This window comes from Hyperoodon ampullatus, assembly GCF_949752795.1.
Source record: "Hyperoodon ampullatus genome assembly, chromosome: 1".
Classification (NCBI taxonomy): domain Eukaryota; kingdom Metazoa; phylum Chordata; class Mammalia; order Artiodactyla; family Ziphiidae; genus Hyperoodon; species Hyperoodon ampullatus.
Window position 1 is genome coordinate 138,944,164 of NC_136914.1, and position 18,641 is coordinate 138,962,804.

Sequence of the window (18,641 nt, forward strand, 5' to 3'; positions counted from 1 at the left end):
GGGTAATAGTGAAGATGGGGAGAAATGGATGGATTTGAGATGTGTTTTGGAGACAGACTGGTTCGGATTTGCTGATGGATTGGCTGGGAATGATGAAGGATACTTATATCTTTAATTTGATCACAACACTAATCTTTATTAATGTATAATCAGTTTTCTGTGGCTCACAGGGAACTAACCAGCTCACAACTTGAAGAAGATAATTTAAGTTTTTGGACATTTTAGTCTTTTCATAATTTTTCACAATGGCCTTTAATATCTTTCATAATCAGAAAAAAACCTTGTGATTAAAAAAATATTGCAAAATGACTATTAACAATATCTTGGATCCATACTGCTTCTTGGTTTTAAGAACTCAGTGGATCTTTACATTTATTATCTTAGTTTGCCTTTCAAATTCCCACCTAGGCAAGAAGAAACTACTTAAATTTGCTGTCAACGTGGAGATACTTCCAAATCAATGGAAGCTAAATTTCAAAATGAAATTCAGAGAAATTAAGAGTCCCTCTGCCCCCAACCTACTCCATTGGAATTTGCAGAACAACTCCAATTGCTTTATCTTCATATACAGAATTCATTGCAGGAACTTAATCTTTGATTATCTCTAGTTTTATGAAAATAGAAAGCTTCAATTAGGGCAAAACATAGCAAGGTTTGTTCATCTAGTATAAATTTAAGGAGGTAGTTTATAACCACCTTAAGCGTTTATACTCTTTATTGGTTAAAATTTTTCTTATTAGTAAAAGGTAAAAGCACTGTATATGGCTGCCCAGTCTTTTGTAGTTCACACATTTGGAAAATGCTAATAAGTAATTGGGTTTGAGAGGGAGGTGTATGTATTTTCCTGGAGGAAAATACTGCAAATTAGACAATTTTCTCAGATGGCATCATCATAAAAAATTCCTTTAGGCGGCTTTGAGAACAGTGACAATAAAGATCCACTCTAGATAAACAGAGATCTGATACTACTATGGTTTGGAAAGATGTACAAACTGTCTTTGAATTTTTATATTGATATACTCTTAAAGCTTTGAAAGCAAAGGCATCATTTTAGCCCTCTGAAGTACTGAGACTTACAAACATCGATTTTCCATCCATAATTTTACATGTTCAAATATTAAACGGTTACCCCAAATTTCCTCTTTCAGATCAAGAAAGATACATCACATACTGCAAGGTTGAAAAAGCAAGAAGCAGGGCTTCCCTGGTGGTGCAGTGGTTAAGAATCCGCCTGCCAATGCAGGGGACACGGGTTTGAGCCCTGGCCCGGGAAGATCCCACATGCTGTGGAGCATCTAAGCCCATGAGCCACAACTACTGAGCCTGTGCTCTAGAGCCCGCAAGCCACAACTACTGAGCCTGCAAGCCACAGCTACTGAAGCCAGTGCACCTAGAGCCCATGATCTGCAACAAACAGAAGCCACCACAGTGAGAAGCTCGCGCATCGCAACGAAGAGGAGCCCCCGCTCGCTGCAACTAGAGAAAGCCCACGTGCAGCAACGAAGACCCAAGGCAGCCAAAAATAAAAATAAATAAATTTATATTAAAAAAAGTTATAAAAACAAAGCAAGAAGCAGAAAAATATGCATAATATGAGCCCACATGTGTAAAAAAAGAGTATGTATATTCATATTATATAGAAAATATATGGAAGAATATACATGAAACTAAATAGACATTTACCTTCTCTACCATGTCTTTTATTTATTTTAATAGCACATACATTTTTTTTACTAAAAATTTTTTTAAGGAAAAAGTATCACATTTTAGGATAGTGAATTTGACAATGTTATAATCAGAGGAAAACACAAAAAACTTCTTACTCTTTTCTGTACCTGTTCTGAAGAAATGCTCTTACATTTGCCCCTACAAAAATACATCAAATCAGAATATAATTGTGGTTACATCACTATTTCACAAAAGTAACATATGAGACCAAAAAAGAAAAAGCAATGGATCCAATGAAAAACTGCCTAGAGCTGTAAAATAAAAGCCAGTCATGAAGGATGAGAAAATAATAATAATCATAAGAAAAAACCCAAACAACTAACTTGACAATCAAGGAACACTATTTAGTGCAAAAAAGTGATTTAGAATCATATACTTAAAACTTGAGGTTCAATTCAAAGAAGTACTTACCTATCTAAAGAACCATACATAAATTTTAAGGTTTGGGCAACATCTTCAATCATATTCCTTAGCTGAGGAAGAGGAACTCTAAAAAGAAGCAAAAATACATCTGTTCATTTATAACGTAATCAATTGATTCATAATATAAAAGAAGCAGATCATCTTTACATTTTATACGTAAAGAATATGAAAAGCATGTGTGTTAACTGTGAGTATAGCTGTGTATAATGGTTGTTTCCTGCATTAGCAATTAAAGAGTTTGATGTCTATATCTGGGGTTCTACAAGTAGGCACTTTTATATCACCATCTATATGGAGATTAGTTAACACCCTTAGGGTTCAATTTCCTTTATGTGTAAAATGGGACCATAATCACTAAGCCTTCTCAGGTTCATTCTGAGGATTAAATAAAATTAATGCATATAAAGCAGCTGGTTCAGTATCTGGGCCTATAGAAAGAAATGTTAAAATTCTTGACACTTTCCAGTAATACTCGGATCTCAACTTAACCTCTAATTCTTGTAACAAAAAGACACCCCTAAATGAAAGAGAAAGGAAAGAAAGTAGGAGAAAGGAAAGAAATGAACTTAACATTTTCTCATTAAAGCCTTGTAAGAATTTTACAGAGCAGGTCTTTTATTCCCATTATACCAGTGGGTATAACTGAGGTTTAAGAAGTTAAGCAACTTCTGCAGGCACATCCAGGGAATAGAACCTGCTGGTGGGCATTCATTTCCTTAGCTCCAAGGTTACTCTCTCCACTACCTCACACTGTCTTCCTGGTTAGGTCCCCGCTATTGACTGCAGCTGTCACAGGAAGATGATCTCCCCCCGTGAAAACACATGTTCCTGGAGTATCTGCTCCACTGTATCCTGGGTGAGGCAACACTTTTCTCATCCTGCTTGTAAAAGGCACAGTGGTGAAGAAAGAAAGGACAGACTGTGGCATTAAGACAGACAAGGGAAAAACAATCCCAGGGCTGCCAGAGTTCAATTACAAACCACCTGTACGATGCTGGAGATACAGAGACATATAAATTGACACTGAGGAGGTGCTTGTGCATGACCTCTCAATACTCTGTTTCCCAGTCTAAATAAAGGAGAATAATAATAACTACCTTCCACAGTCATGTGAAACAAGATGCAATAAGGAAAGGAGTTTGGTATGGGGTGGTGGCTATGAGCAGTAAGAGAACTGGGTAAAGAGGTGGCTAGGGCTATTTCTGACCTGAAGCTCAGGATAGAGAAGGAGGAGGACCTTCGAATTCATTCCAACTTAACAAGCCAAGTTCTCTAGGATAGGGATGACATAAGTATTTAGGGAAGACCCCGCCTCCCCACTCCCACCCCGGGAAACAAAGGTTGAGAATTGGCTAAAGCATCCCCTAACCAGCACAACCTGGATCCAGAGCTCAGCAGTGACAGTCCTTTTTTGGCTTTCAGGGTAAAACCTCTCCTGGAAACTGTCTCTGTCTGCCTAACTAATCTGGCTGGTTGCATCAGAAAGTGCGGAAGCAGCCTCTGCTCAGTTCCTTAGCTGGGCCTTCCTCTCTGCTGTCTAACTGCCCACACTACCTTATCTCACCATTGTATTATCTGTGTCTTGTCTTTTGCCTTTTGGGCTACTATGAAAGTCCAAAGGCAGATGTTTCACCCTGCCACCACACCCTAAGGTATCTTATTCTGGATGTTCTCCGATTCTTGTTCTTTCAAAACAACTCAGTTTTTCACGATCCAACCCATTGGCATAGGGCAGTCTCTGAGCAGGGTTTTAGACAGAAAAATGCACATTAGCTGGTAAAAGAGAGCCATCATTTAACATATATAATGGCACCACTATCCCCTCATGTTAAAAGTTTTGAATCCCACATTTATGATAGATCATATCTCTTTCTGTCCAAAATTAAAGACCACTTTAAAACATAATAACTTTGATATTTTTCACTGAAGCCTCCTTTGGAATTCCTCTTTGTGGTGTTAAAACAAGTCCACAGCTGTTTGATACTCTTCCCCTTTGAGTGTGGGCTTGATTTAGTAACTCACTTCTACCAAATGTATAAATCGTCAGCCCTGCTCTTACCTCCAACTATTAAAATAAGACATTTTTCAAAATACTTGCAAAAAAGTTAAGAAGGAGACCATGATAATATAAGACATACCATTAGAGAAGTCACTTTAAAGATAAATATTCATTATTTGGTCAAAGGTGCTCAACATCGAGGCAAAACGCCTCTGCTGACCCTTAATTCTCTAAAATCATCAACAGTAAAAAACTGTAAACATGCAAAATCCAAACCACGATACTGTCAAAAGTTTGAGCAGAGGACAAGCTCATCTCTCAGCCACCTCTGTACTGGCCATATCTCAGAGGAAAGTGTATTGACGGCCTCCACCCTTACTAATTGGTCTAGCTGGGCCTTCCTGGTACCTTTCTATACTATTCATACCAAATGAACACAGGTAGCCATTATACTAGTGCAGCAAACCTTTAAATTGTAAAACTTCTTGAGTTTACCTTTGACAAAAATGTCATCATTTTAATGAAACAGACTTTGTTAGCAGTATTTTAGAAATGATTTTAAGGTAAACAAACATCTCAACTTACTCCTCAGCAGGCAGGCCAATTAACAACAGCTTGTCAGATTCTTTCCAATAAGCTACATGAATTTGTTTCCCATTTAAAAGAAGGGATGAGCTAAGAAGAAATAGAGTCAAAATGAAATTAGAACATCTTTAAATGTCATAAAATTATAAACAGTCATTCATAAAAGATTACATATGGTATGATTTAAGAACTGCATGCTTAATCAGCAAATTTCTTGGCATATACCTGCCACACAGAAAAGGCAAGGAATTGTACAACAAAAACATATTCTGAAATATAAAAACCCACAAAAAACTCTAGGTCAAACAAAAGTAGACCCATTACAGCAAAAATATGTTGAAATTCTTTTGCTAACATTAACTGACTATACGCAATTTTTTTTCAAAAGAAAGCTTCCAAGGAATCCCTGAAATAATAATTATTTTCATATTCTTTCACAAAAAAAGTTTTTCTCTTTATATTTACTGGTTTCCACATGGGGAAACTTAAACACATTTTCTTACTAATAAGATTAAAAATGAGTCCTGCACCTTAAAAACATTATGCTAAGTGAAAGAAGCTAGTCACAAATAACGACATATTTCAATTCCATTCTTAGGAAATGTCCACAATAGGGAAATCTATAGAGACAGCAAGTAGATTAAGGGTTGCTTAGGGCTTGGGGTGGAGTAGGTGCATTGATAGCTAAAAGGTACAGGGTTCCTCTTTGAGATAAAAAAATGTTCTAAAACTGACTCTGGTGATGGTTTCACATATCTTCGAATATACAAAAACCATTGAATTGTACATTTTAAGTGGGTGAATTGTATGATATATGAACTATATCTGTTTTTTTTTTTTTTTTTTTTTTTGCTGTACGCGGGCCTCTCACTGTTGTGGCCTCTCCTGTTGCGGAGCACAGGCTCCGGATGCGCAGGCTCAGCGGCCATGGCTCACGGGCCCAGCTGCTCCGCGGCATGTGGGATCTTCCCGGACCGGGGCACGAACCCGTGTTCTCTGCATCGGCAGGCGGACTCTCAACCACTGCGCCACCAGGGAAGCCCTGAACTATATCTCAATAAAGCAATTTTAAAAAATTTTAAAAGGCCTATCACATGCTTTTATAAATGTGAATTTATAGACTAAATGGAGCCTCGGTTACTAGTATTCTGAAATGAACTAATCTTTTCTATATACACTGTACTAAAAGTCCCAGAGTTAAACATCACTTTCATTTAGAAAAACAAGGAAATTCTTCCCGTCATCTTGCAGATCCCATCTATTAAAATCCTAGACAAGGACCTACTGTATAGCACAGGGAACTATACTCAATATTTTGTAATTACCTATTATAGAGGGAAAAGAATCTGAAAAAGAATATATATATATGTGTGTGTGTATAACTGAATCACTGTGCTGTACACCTGAAACTGACACGACACTGTAAGCCAACTATATACTTCAAAAAAAAAAAATCCTAGAGGTGTCATTTTAATCAGAAGATGGGAAAAGAAAAATTAAAGCCTAGAAAATCCAATTTGATATTCTGTCAATATTAAGGAGCTCTTAAAGTTTGAGATAAACTATTTTGGTAAAGTCTGAAATTGTTGAAATATTAACGAAGAAAAATGGTTTATAATCTATAGATCTATTTTATGAAATAAAGCAAAAACAAAACTCAAAAACTTTGAGCCTCCTTTTTCCATAAGTTAACTATAATATTTCAAAGTCAAGACTTGATAAATCAACATGGAATGGGATGTGTGGCTCTATAATCAACTTTCAAAAAGTTATTTCACACCAGTTTGTTTATCCATCACTGAGTGAACTTGCACAGATGATACTGCCTTCTGAATACTCTTCCTAAAGTGTATGTGTATTGTGTGTTTTCTATCATTGTTCTAAGAACAGAACAAAATATTTTGAACTATATGAAAAATTCAGTATTCAGTCATCCTTACCAACCACAAAGCTATTGTCAAGCAAGTTAATAATCAAGATAAAGTCATAAAAAAGCCCAAACTCATCATAATGCTGTGCTTAAGAGAGACTGCCTTCACGAAGAAATTCTAAAGTATAGTCATTAATCCAATTTTGTTAAAGTCCAAAACATCCAGATCTACAACTGTACTAGGAACTTACATTTTAAATAGATGATTAGTAGAAATAACCTAGGTGAGAAACAAAATATCTGCAGACAGCATATCTGCCATATAAATATTTACATTAGAGATACAAATATATTTGTATAATAGATACCTGTCTTAGTATTTTGTTTGTCAGAATTAAGGTAAAGAACTTGAGAGAAAGAGAATTAAAGCTAAATAAAAATCAATTATTACCTAGTAACTTGTGTCCCAGTTACATTTTCCAACATGTCACAGAGTGTGAGAAATATCCCTCTCACACTTTTAAGTTTCTGAGATGCATCAGATACTGGATAATGATATAGGATTTCCTGCTGTTAAATAAAAAGAAATAGAAATGTCAATTCCCCCAAATTTTCCAACCGTTATATTTTTCATGGCAAGTTCAGACTTCAAATTAAGGAAAAAAAAAAAAAAGATTCCTTTCAGCTTCAGTGGGAGGTTTATTCAAACATAAGGAGAGAAGTATGCCTGGAATTTTAACACATTACCTAGTATTTAAAATACCACATTTGAAAATAAGTTAGAGACTGTCAAAATTAGTCATGATACATATGCTGAGTAGGACAGTGATTAGTTGGAATAATTACAACTAATTGCAAACAATGTTTCAAACATTAATCTCCCTTTACAATATATTAAAATACTAATATTTATATTTCATTATATAGATATTCTTATCTCCTGTGGTTACATATGCACACAGACACCAAATGTAAATTTTAGGAGTCTTTAAGATAAGCTTCATCTTTGGTGAAACCATTAAACTTTATTGAAACACAAGACAAGACTGCAATTAAACTTACAGAGTGAGAATACAAAATTAAATTAAAGTCATGCAGATAGGAAGAAAGAAGTATTATGATATTATAAAATCTTCTGTTTAAATTTGAAAGCGTTTGCCCACCACAAATTAATCTGTATTCAAACTTTAAAAGAGAGACATTTTAAATTACGGAAAATACTAAATCCATAAGATTATTCACAAAATGCTTAATAGTCTTCTATTTTCAAGAAGAGCATATTCCCAGGAAACACACAGTTTTTTAAAAATTTCATTTTTATAAATTGCAAAATCAAGATATGCATTGCTAGTACTTTTACATGACGGATTGAATCATTCTGTGCCTCACTTTTTTGCTATTACTTAAAGCAACATGCTATTTTTCTCACAAGACAAATTAAAAGCAGGCAAAATTAAAATTTCTAGATAGAAACCATAGAGAATTCAGAGTAATTTCCAGTTATGCTACTTAATAACAATATCCATAAATATTAACATAGCCATTATTGAAAGCCCAAACTCTTAAAATACTGTATCTTTTTTTGGTTCTCTCTCTAAAGAGCATTCTACACTTTGCTTTGGTCTCTCTTTACAAGAAGTAATTATGCGACTTGGAGTCCATGCCTTCGCAACTTTTACATTAGGATAAAATATAAATAAACTGGACACAGCTGTTTTTTATACTTATTAAGCACATTCAGTACATGAAAATTGCTATGGAATTATGTGGGCCAAATACAGTCTGCCTAACAACTCAAAATTTCTGTAATAGTGTAAAACTATTGTAAAACATTTTATCTCTAGAAATTAACTCAAACACCAGTGAAGATCATCTGTTATGTCTACTTGATAAATTTAAACCTTAACTGGTAAATAAACTTACTGTATTTAGCCAAATACCAAATACCACTTTAAACAAATAACCATATAGTCTTTGATCCATTTTTTAAAAAATGTCCAAATCTTGTAACTTGAAGAAAACAAGCTGTTATTAAATATGTAACTCACATGAAAACAAAATGACCCTATGACATTTAATTGTAAAATAACTAATACCGGAGTACAAAGGTCATTTGAGAAAGTCTCTATTCCAACCTCTGCTGCGACCAGCCCAGAAAGCCTCACAATTCAAGAGCTGGCAAGCTCTACAGTTCCTAACCAATTTAATTAGCTGTATTTTCTTTTTCATCTTTATTGGAGTATAATTGCTTTACAGTGGTGTGTTAGTTTCTGCTTTATAACAAAGTGAATCAGTTATACATATACATATGTTCCCATATCTCTTCCCTAATTAGCTGTATTTTAAAGCACTCATTAATAGCATGCATTTGCAGCAGTTTCCACTCTGTTCAGTAAGAATAAAAAGCCTCTCCTAATTACAGTGTTGATACAGGGCTGTCGACAGACAGAAACCTGTTCATTAGAGAAACATCTACACACTTTCCCATGGAAAGAAAGGCAAGGATGACAAAAGGCCTCAGCACTATCCTACTCCAAGATGACCTAGAAAGATTCAGGATGCTACCATCCCAGAAATATGTTGTGTGTTCTATTTAATACATGGTTAAATTTCTTATTGTTCTAAAGATACAAAGGACTAGTAAAACGTGCAAGAAATTAGAATTATCAACTCTAGGTCTCCATGTATTTTTCAGAACACAGAAAATTATAAAAATATGTAGAAGTAAATCCCTTCCTTTCCAGTTCAATTATTGGCTAAATTTTGACATATGAAGAAGCAACACAAGGAAATACACCTTTTGGATAAAATGGGTTTGGCATTGAGAGTATAGGCTGCAAGGATTTCAAAAGGAAAGAAATGTAAACTAGGTAAAAACTTTTTAGATCTCACTTCTGCTCAAAGCATTATGGTAAACTAGATGCTCTGAGACCCTTGTGCTGTAAAACAACTGGATTCATGGCCAAAAAATACTTGTTAAACTGCTGGATATATAACAAGTGGAGAGGTTTCCAATGACATCTTCTCCATACCTTTCCAACCCCCTTCCCCAGCACTGCAAAGCAAGTTGGGGCCTCAGCTGGGAGTGGTGAGTAGTGGGCAGAAGGACAGAGGCAGGTTGTCTTGAGGGCTGACACCTACCAGTGGCTAGATAGGTGAGCTGGGCCTAGGACCATTGCATTAAACCTAGACCCTTTAGTGAGGCTTAAGTGCTCTATGTCAGTGATAGAAGCAGAAGAAGCAAATTCTCTTTGAAGGAAGGCATTCCCCATTTAGAAACACAGGACTCCCAAAGATAAAATCAAGCAGTAAGTTTAGTCAATGATACCCAAGGAAATAACAAGGTAAGCCACAACAAGTCAGAGTCCCCATTAGGACTTAGAGATATTGGAATGGGAAGATATAGAATGAAGAAGAGCTACGTATGAGATGCTTAGAGAAATAAAGTATAGAATCACTAAGACAAGCAAACAACAAAAGACTACTAGGAATAGCATGGCAGATTTGCATGTAGATTAGTTTAAAACTTTTCAGGAACTTCTAAAAATAAAAATAGGACTGTTTAAGCAAACAAACAAACAAAAAAACACTATGGAGAGGTTAAAAATAGTTTGGACATACCAGAAGCAAGAAACTGAACAAAGAAAATAAAAGACAGATTCCTTAAAAGAAATGACCAACAGTAGACTTATTAACAGCAATTATGAGTCAGAAGACAAAGAAATACTATCTTCAAACAGATTAGAGAAAATAACTTTCTACCTAGTTGGCATAAGTAATGCTATGTGTTGACTTCACCTTCTTTCTGGCCACACAGGAAGACTATATTTCTCACCTTCTTGCATTGGGAGAGACCATATAACTAGTTCTAGGCATTGGAGCATGAACAGAAGTGATGTTCCTACTTTTAAGCTAGGCCTCTGAAATGTCCCATGTGATATTGCATGCTTTCTCTCTTCTCTCATTGGCCAACTAGATGGAAAAGATCCAACAGAGGACTCTGAAGTCCTTGGGAATAATGGAACCACTGGATGAAGGGCTCAAATCATTGAGCCATTTGACCAGGAACATGTACATTGAAATGAGAAATAAACTTTTACTATGTTAAGCCACTGAGACATTAGGATTGTTTGTTATAGCGACTGGCCTATTCTCACAATGTAGAATTATAAAGCTACCTTTCAAGAAGGGGTGAAAAAGACATCATCAAATAAATAACAACAAAAAGAATTTATCACCAACAGATTTTCATTAAAAAGAGATGCCTAAAGTATATGTTTTAGGAAGAAAAATGATCAAATAAGGTCAGCCTGAGATTTACGAATAGTGAATAAAGAAAATGGCAAGCATATATGTAAATTTAAAGATGACTCATCTGTACGAAATACGATGTACAAAATATGCATTTTATGATATGTAATTTATATGTTTTATAATGTATAAAATATGATAATAAGTAGTAGTACTAGTAGTATAATTATGCCCAACTTGTAGAATTTAAAAAAATTATAGCACTGAAATATTGATGACAATAGCATGTAGGTGAAGAGGGGAAAATTGGAGTTAAGGTGTACTAAAGGCCTTGAATTATTTTGAAAAGGGGTTAAGATAGTATTTAACTTTAGAATCTGTTAAGAGAAATATCATGATAAAATTTTTAGAGTAATCACAAGAAAACAGAAATAAGAATATACAGCAAGAATAATAATGATACAAGCAACCAAGTATAGTTTAAAAAATATCATGGAAAAAGCAATTCAAATAGAAATTTTTAAAGAAGGTAGAAGAAACAAATTCAAATATTTCAGTAATCTCTATAAATGGACTCATTGAGCTTGTCAATTTGAAGACTGCTGTGTGTAAGAGACATATCAAAAACATAAGACACAGAATGACTGAGAATCATTTGGAAGACTATAAAAAGGTCCTTACTTTTTTCCTTTGCACTTTTGAGAAGACACTCACCTCTTCCTTTGATGTTTCCGAGTCGAGCTGTAGTGTGAGATACATAACGATGTGAGGAGTGTTTAGAATATTCTGCTGGGTACCTTTGTCCTCTTCTCCCCATGGAAGTTTGATTAAATCACTTGTGTTTGACTGTGCCTTTTTCTGTCTCGGTTGAGTTGCTTGCTTTTTCACAGCATATGCATTTTCGAATGTCAGTTTCACCTTTAAAAAATTAAAATTTGTTGATTTTTCAACAAAGGAAAATCAGCTGTGGTTTTCACAAAGAAGGATCTGTACATGCACTTTCACTCAGGTACGCACAGTAGGCATAAAAGTCATTCTAGAGTATGGGCTCCTTGATGGCAGGGACTGTGTATTCTATTTATATTTGTATCTCCAGGTCCTAGGACAGTATCTGGCACACATTATTATAAATATTTATTAAGAATATATAATTCTCTGTATATAAGTTCATTAGTTTAAACTTAATCATTTTATTCCAAGTACTGACAACAAATACAAGAAATGCCATGGAAAAACAAAAATTCGTATGATCTGATAGCGTAATAGAGAGTAACATTACATTAAGAATGGTAATAGCACTGTCTCATCTGGGGAAGGTAAAAGGAAGAGATTCAGGATAAAAGCGACCTCATACAACCAGAATTAGCTCTCCTTTCAAGTGAGGTGATATTCAAATATTCTTCTCTTAGACACTCTTTGTGGTCCTTTAAAATAAAGGCTAAGGACAGTAAAAACTGTCAACATGCCAGATCTTGAACCATGACCCTAAGAAGATTATCTATCAGTTTTGTCAAGATAGTTTTAATTTCATGGCCTGATGTCAAACAAGATTGGTAAGAGTCCAGAATGTGGCCATTTTCCAGTTGTTGAAAGGTAGCTTCCACTTCTCAATTAACTTTCCTTGAAAAAGGAGATATGTGACTAGATGTCAGCTGGCCAAAGATAACTTGCTTACTTCAAAGAAGCACCAGTGTGTATCTTGACTAAAAGAAGTTTTCACTAAATATAGTTAATTTTGTGTAGCAAGGACATCATCACAAGCTATATAGGCACAAAATGTTCCTAATGTTTAAAGTCTTATCAGAATACAGATAAGTAAGACAGGACATTCTAACTGTAACAACCTATAAAATTTTAAATTTAGACATTAAAGTGCAATGACTCCTTTAATTAGATTAAATTTTAAAAGTCAAAAAATAAATTCATGCTTGATCAAGAATAAAGAAGTCTGGTCAATATAGGATATTAAAACATCACACTGTACACCCTAAACATGTATGATTTTTATTTGTCAATCATGCCTCAAAAAACTGGGGGAAAAAGGAAATGTCAATATTTAAAAGAAGATAAAATTGTTTGTATGCAGTAAGTTGCATTTTGAGAGGAAACATTTAAAAATTATTATCAAGACAATAATAAACAATACCTATTTTTAATAATTTATTAAAAGAGGTACTATTTTCAAGGCCAACTTTAACTATATGATAAATATGAATATATTACTATCACTCTTTTAAAAAATAAGCCTTACATATTTATACATTTTTATCAAAAATGTTAAGAATATTATTTTTAAAAATTCATTCATAATCCCATCAGCCCATCTAACTATTGTTAGTGTTATACTGTAAAATAAATCTATCCTGATGAATAAAAGCTTTCAAATGAAGAAATATCTAGATATACTTTTTTTTGGTTGGCAAAGACTGACTATTTATGGTTGTATTCAATTTTGCTTATCTGTGGCTGTCTGGCACTTCAGAGGCACTAAGTTATCTTTGTCTACCTAAAGTGAATTTAGTTAAATAAACATATTTTCTAAAATAAGTTTCTGGGACTTCCCTGGTGGTCCAGCGGTTAAGACTTCATGCTCCCAATGCAGGGGGCCCAGGTTCAATCCCTGGTCAGGGAACTAGATCCCACATGCAGCAAATAAGAGCCTGCATACTGAAACTAAAAGATCCCGCATATCAACTAAAGATTCCACATGCTGCAACTAAAGATTCCGCATGCTGCAACTAAAGATCCTGCGTGCTGCAACTAAGACCTGGCGTGGCCAGATAAATAAATAATAATAAAAAATAAGTTTCAGATTTTATTTTATTAACAAGTAGAAAAGAGACATGAAGTCTAAATTCATCAATATATATATATTCAGAGTTAAGATGAACCAGGTCATGACTACAGAGTAGGAAGGGAGAAGTTCCTCATGAAATTTTTCTGAGGCCAAACGATCAGGTTTCTTTACAAAACATTTACTATTCCAAATGGAAAAGATCAACCTTTACTAATTTTTAATGTTTTCTATAAACTTGATGTTGAAAAATGGGCCCTTGGTATTATTAGAACACTGTATCTAAAAAGGCTAATAGAACGCTAGTATATTTGGGGGGAAAATATTAAATAAGCTAAACAAAAACATAAAAAGTTAGAGATCCTATATGAGAACAATCAAGATCTGAGGAAAATTAATATAAGGATAAGGTGAGGAGAGATGAAGAGACACTGTTTCCAAAATAATCTTAGAAATATGTGAAAAAGACTATTTGGTGTGAGGTTTTGACCCAAGCAAGCAACATGGAAGCATTATATGGCCTGAAAGACTATGTTCTGAGGATGGCATCTGTTCTAGTGGGTAATGCTCAATATATGTATACATAAGTAAAAATATAAACATAAGCATAAATATATTAAATCCTTGAACAAGGATCCGATGAAGTAAAAATGGCTTGGAGCTCAGGGGGTTCTTTCATTTGAGAATGAGGATTTAGGAGTGTCCAAAAGAAAATATATGGGAGTCTTTGACGGTGTTCTTTGGGAATGTGAGAAATCTTTCGAATTGGGGGAAATCCCGAGTGCAGACTTTGTACCAGTATAGAGGGGAGCTTTGAAGATTGTCCCCAGCACTGGGCTTTGGGGAGGAACTAGGTATATGAATGGAGTAGAGGGTGAGAAATCTGACTATAGGAAACAGGAGATGAGCGACATCCTAGGGGAGCAGGTGTCACAGAGGCGGGCTGCATCAGCTGGAATGTCTACGAGAGCTGTGTGCCCCAGTGGTCCGAAGAGAAAGAAATATGTGTCCAAAGAGAAAGAAGGGAGGGCATGTTCTCCAGCTGAGATTCTTGTGGGTGGAAAGGTCAAAAGATAGGGTATGACTCACCAAGAATGACAAAAGGAAATGAGTTGGTAGACTTAAAATAAAAATTTACCAATTTTACTTTAGGCAGCAACGGCAACCTAAAATTTAAGACTGGTTTGTTATGCCTGGTGAAGAATGACACACTTGAAAACTAACTTTAATGCTACACTTGGCAAACAACAGAACTTCTTTTCTGTGGGGCAAGAACCTTTTCCCCTCAGCATGACAAAAACTCAAATACACAAACCACAGAACCATCCATTAACATTCTTTAAGGAACTATTTTAGCCACCGTTCTTCTGATTTAAGTAAAGTTGGCTCCATAATGCAAAGATAACTACACTTTAACAAGACATTCTGAAAAGCTTACATGTTAAGTAGCTATAAATGTCAGGAAATCTGATTGTCTTGATAAAATGATAAATGGGTAAGACAGATAACCAAATTAAGAGTTTAGTGCCATTTTTAAAAAGGGGTTGATATATGTAAATATTAAGGATATTATGCGTTTTATAGGAAAAAACTTTTATTAAGCATCTGATATAAGATAGTTTATAGCTTCTTATAAAAAAAAGGTTTTTATAAGAGTTCATATGAAGTTTCTTATAAAGAGGGTTTTTCTGTTGGGTTTATATGAGGCTTCTTATAAAAAAGGTTTTCTGTTGTTCCTCCATGGACATTAACTGGTGACAAGTTTCATCATCTCCTGTCTCCCTCAAAAGGTTTTCTTATTTGTGCAATTTGCCCATCCTTTCTTTCCTCAGCAGCCCCCCTGGCCCCTCAGTTCAGGAGATGATGTCTTACCTCAGGTCCAAGGATATGCTCTCTATAACTCACCACTTCCAAAACCTTGTTGCTTTAATTATATCCTCTCTCTACTCCCACCTCCAACCCACCCCACATGACAAGCAATGTCTCTTCAGCCTCCGCCAAACCAACCAACCAACCCTTTTTCCCCATTAGCTACCATGTCATCCTCTTCACACATGGGACCTGGGGAGGCTGTCAGAATCTGAAGCAGCTCCAGAGCCAGACCACACTCTCACTTCTGCCCCATGGTCTGAACTCTCTCTCACAACATCTTCATTGCTCTCCATGTGTCTGATCTTTTCTCCTTTGTCTGGCAGATGCTCTGAATATTCTTTAGTCAAAACTCTGAAGGAATTGAGTCTACATGGCTCAGCAAATTCTCTCTCCTCAATCCTCCTCTTTCGGGTGATCTCACAAGATTACTCAAGACAAAACTTGGAAGGCATCTTGGACTCCACTCTCTCCTGCAGGAAGTACTGTCCTCTTTACTTTCCACATACTTTAAATCTAATCTACTCCTTTTTCTCCATATCCACAGCCAAGGCCTTTGCTCAGGCCTTCACCCCTTCTCTTCTGAACTACTGGAAAGCTGACCACCTGGTTTCCCAACCTCCAGTCCCATCCAGAGGGATATATTCCTAAATGCAAATCTGATCACATCAGTCTTCTTTTTTAAAACATTGACATAGCTGGTTACTTCTGGGTTCTGAGAATAAAAAAAACACTTACAAATACTGTTTTAAAAATTTGCCTATTTCCTAATCTTTCCACAATATATATGAGCACCACTTTTTGTGGAACAAAGAAATAATAAAAGTTAAAATATTCTACTCAAGTGTCATCTCCTTTAAGAAGCCTTTTCTCCTCTCTCTTAGGCCTAAGAAGTACTTGAAAGATGAGAGTCTAAGATGAATGTTCTGCAGGCCGATCTCCCAGAAAAGGAGTTGGTTTCCTCCAGAGTTCCAGGAAACCCGGTGATGGCCCAGGGCTTAATGCAATCAATCCCGGTCAACTGCAATGTTTGGACCCAAGTTTCCTGATCAAGCCAGGGGAGGGGATGGCATAACTGCATCATTGTGTGCTTGTGGAATAAATGAGTGAACAGAGCTGTGACAACAGGTCAAGGTCACAAAAGTCAGTAATTAGAAAAGTACTTGCACCTTTGTTCTTGTCATTTTGAATTTTTAAAACATTTTTTTAAACCCACAACTTTTTATTCAAAAAATGTTAAACCTAAGGAAAGTTGCAACAAGTGTACGATTATGCATATATTTCTCACGCAGTTTCAGCAGTTTTTAACATTTTGCCACATTTGCTGCCTCCCGCTCTTCTCGCTTGTGTGACTCGCTCTCCTTCCATCCTCACCCTCTATTTAAAAAAAATGTTTGCCTGAACTACCTGAGAATTATTTGCAGCTATTTTAATGCTTCATTGCTAAGTACTTTAGTCCATGTCTCCTAAGGATACAAAACTAAATACAATTGTGACACTTAAGAATTTTAATATTAAACACAATACTATTCTCTAGTAAAGGTTGTATTCAAATTTCCCCAAATATCTCAATACAGCTGTTCCTAACTGCACTACAGGATCAATAAAGGATTAGTCACTGCATTTGGTTGTATGTTAGTTCAGTCTGTCTTAGTCTAAAACAGTTGTCCAGCCTTTTTTTTCTTTCATGACATTAACATTTTTGAAGAATCTAAGATAATTGTTTTGAAGAATCTTAAAACCTGGCTTTAAAAGAAATGATTTGGGTTCTTTGTGCCTCATGGAGTATATAGACTTTGCCTCTGGATTTCATCCTGGTGTTCTGAAACTATTTATAACAGAACTTATTTAAAATTCAAACTCAGAACTGTAGAGTTGGAATGGGACTCAGAGATTTATTCTCTCAAATCCCCTCTGATTATAAATGAGGAAACTGAAACCCAGAAGAGTTTGGAAACTTGCTCAGAGCGAGGTTTAAAATAGATATCTGCCCTCCTTCTCAGTGACCTTTCTACCACATTATACTCTCCTCCAGGGCATCTTCTATTGGATGACAAGAAGGCTTTCAGGCTATTTTTATACTCTAAGTTTAAAATGTTACTGTTGGCTATTTCCAAATTTAAATGTTAAGTCTGCTAAGGTTTTCTTTATAAGTCAGCATTCCTCTCCCCTTATTGCTTGCATAACGGTTTCAAATGCCATAGATACAAACTAGGTAGAACAGCTTTTTCTGAGACAAATCCACTGCAGTTAGTTCTGGCCCAACAAGAACAAGGGGATGCAGACACAAAGATCCACCCAGGTTGTGTGTGAAATGGGAGGATCATGCTCTGGAGTCAGTTTCAGTTCTAGCTCTGAGTTATTAATTCTGCACCCTTGGACAAATCATTAACTCTCTCTCAGATTTTTTTTTCTCATGTATAAAATAGGAATACAAATTATCAGATTCTTACAGATTGTTATGGGGAACAAATGAAATTATCAAAGGGAATGCTATTAGCAAAGCACTGACACACTTGCTGGCACATACAAACACTAGTTCCCTTCCCAATTCTCAAGTTGTATATAGTCAAAATCCCCTTGAAATTGCAGTACGAAGGCAAGGCCGTGCTGGAGTACAACAGACTCTCTCAATAGGCTAATTCCAACTCACAACAGTTTTTCTTCCATCTTTAAAACAAATTGCTGTTTTCTCATTTTGGCACAAGATGTAAGAATTGGCACTTAAGAGCCATGTTGTTAAAAATATATATATACATATATATATATAAAATAAATATAAATATATATACAAATACATATATTTAGGGGGGTGTGTGTGTGTGTATGTGTGTGTGTGTATGTTTAAGCACAGAACCACATTTAATGCAGTTGTAAAGGCAAACCAGGCAGACAGCAGATACACTGCTATTTCATGCTTAATGAGGACATGGAAATGGTGGGTGAAATTGGTCCAAAAATATTTAAATCATTATTTCTTTTTCTTCTTTTTCTGCCAAGTGTGCATAGCTGAATTTGCAAATGTTAATTAAATATAAGTATAATGTGACTCCACTGGAAACATAATTCTTTTTTTGAAGACAGAACAGATGTGGTTGAACTTTGGTAGTACTGACAGGACA

General features: G+C 35.4%; 1 protein-coding gene across 2 annotated transcripts in view; it reads right to left on the reverse strand.

Annotated features, from left to right (window-relative positions):
- The window catches only part of INTU (inturned planar cell polarity protein), a gene marked incomplete at both ends in the record, with an annotated part of 80,041 nt that overhangs the window by 25,325 nt on the left and 36,075 nt on the right, over positions 1-18,641 (reverse strand). For both annotated transcript variants that reach the window (XM_079712816.1, XM_079712815.1), the window contains 4 exons: positions 2,140-2,217; positions 4,736-4,825; positions 7,057-7,175; positions 11,571-11,774. In XM_079712816.1, coding sequence (XP_079568942.1) covers positions 2,140-2,217; positions 4,736-4,825; positions 7,057-7,175; positions 11,571-11,774 — 491 coding nt within the window. The remainder of the gene's footprint in view (positions 1-2,139; positions 2,218-4,735; positions 4,826-7,056; positions 7,176-11,570; positions 11,775-18,641) is intronic.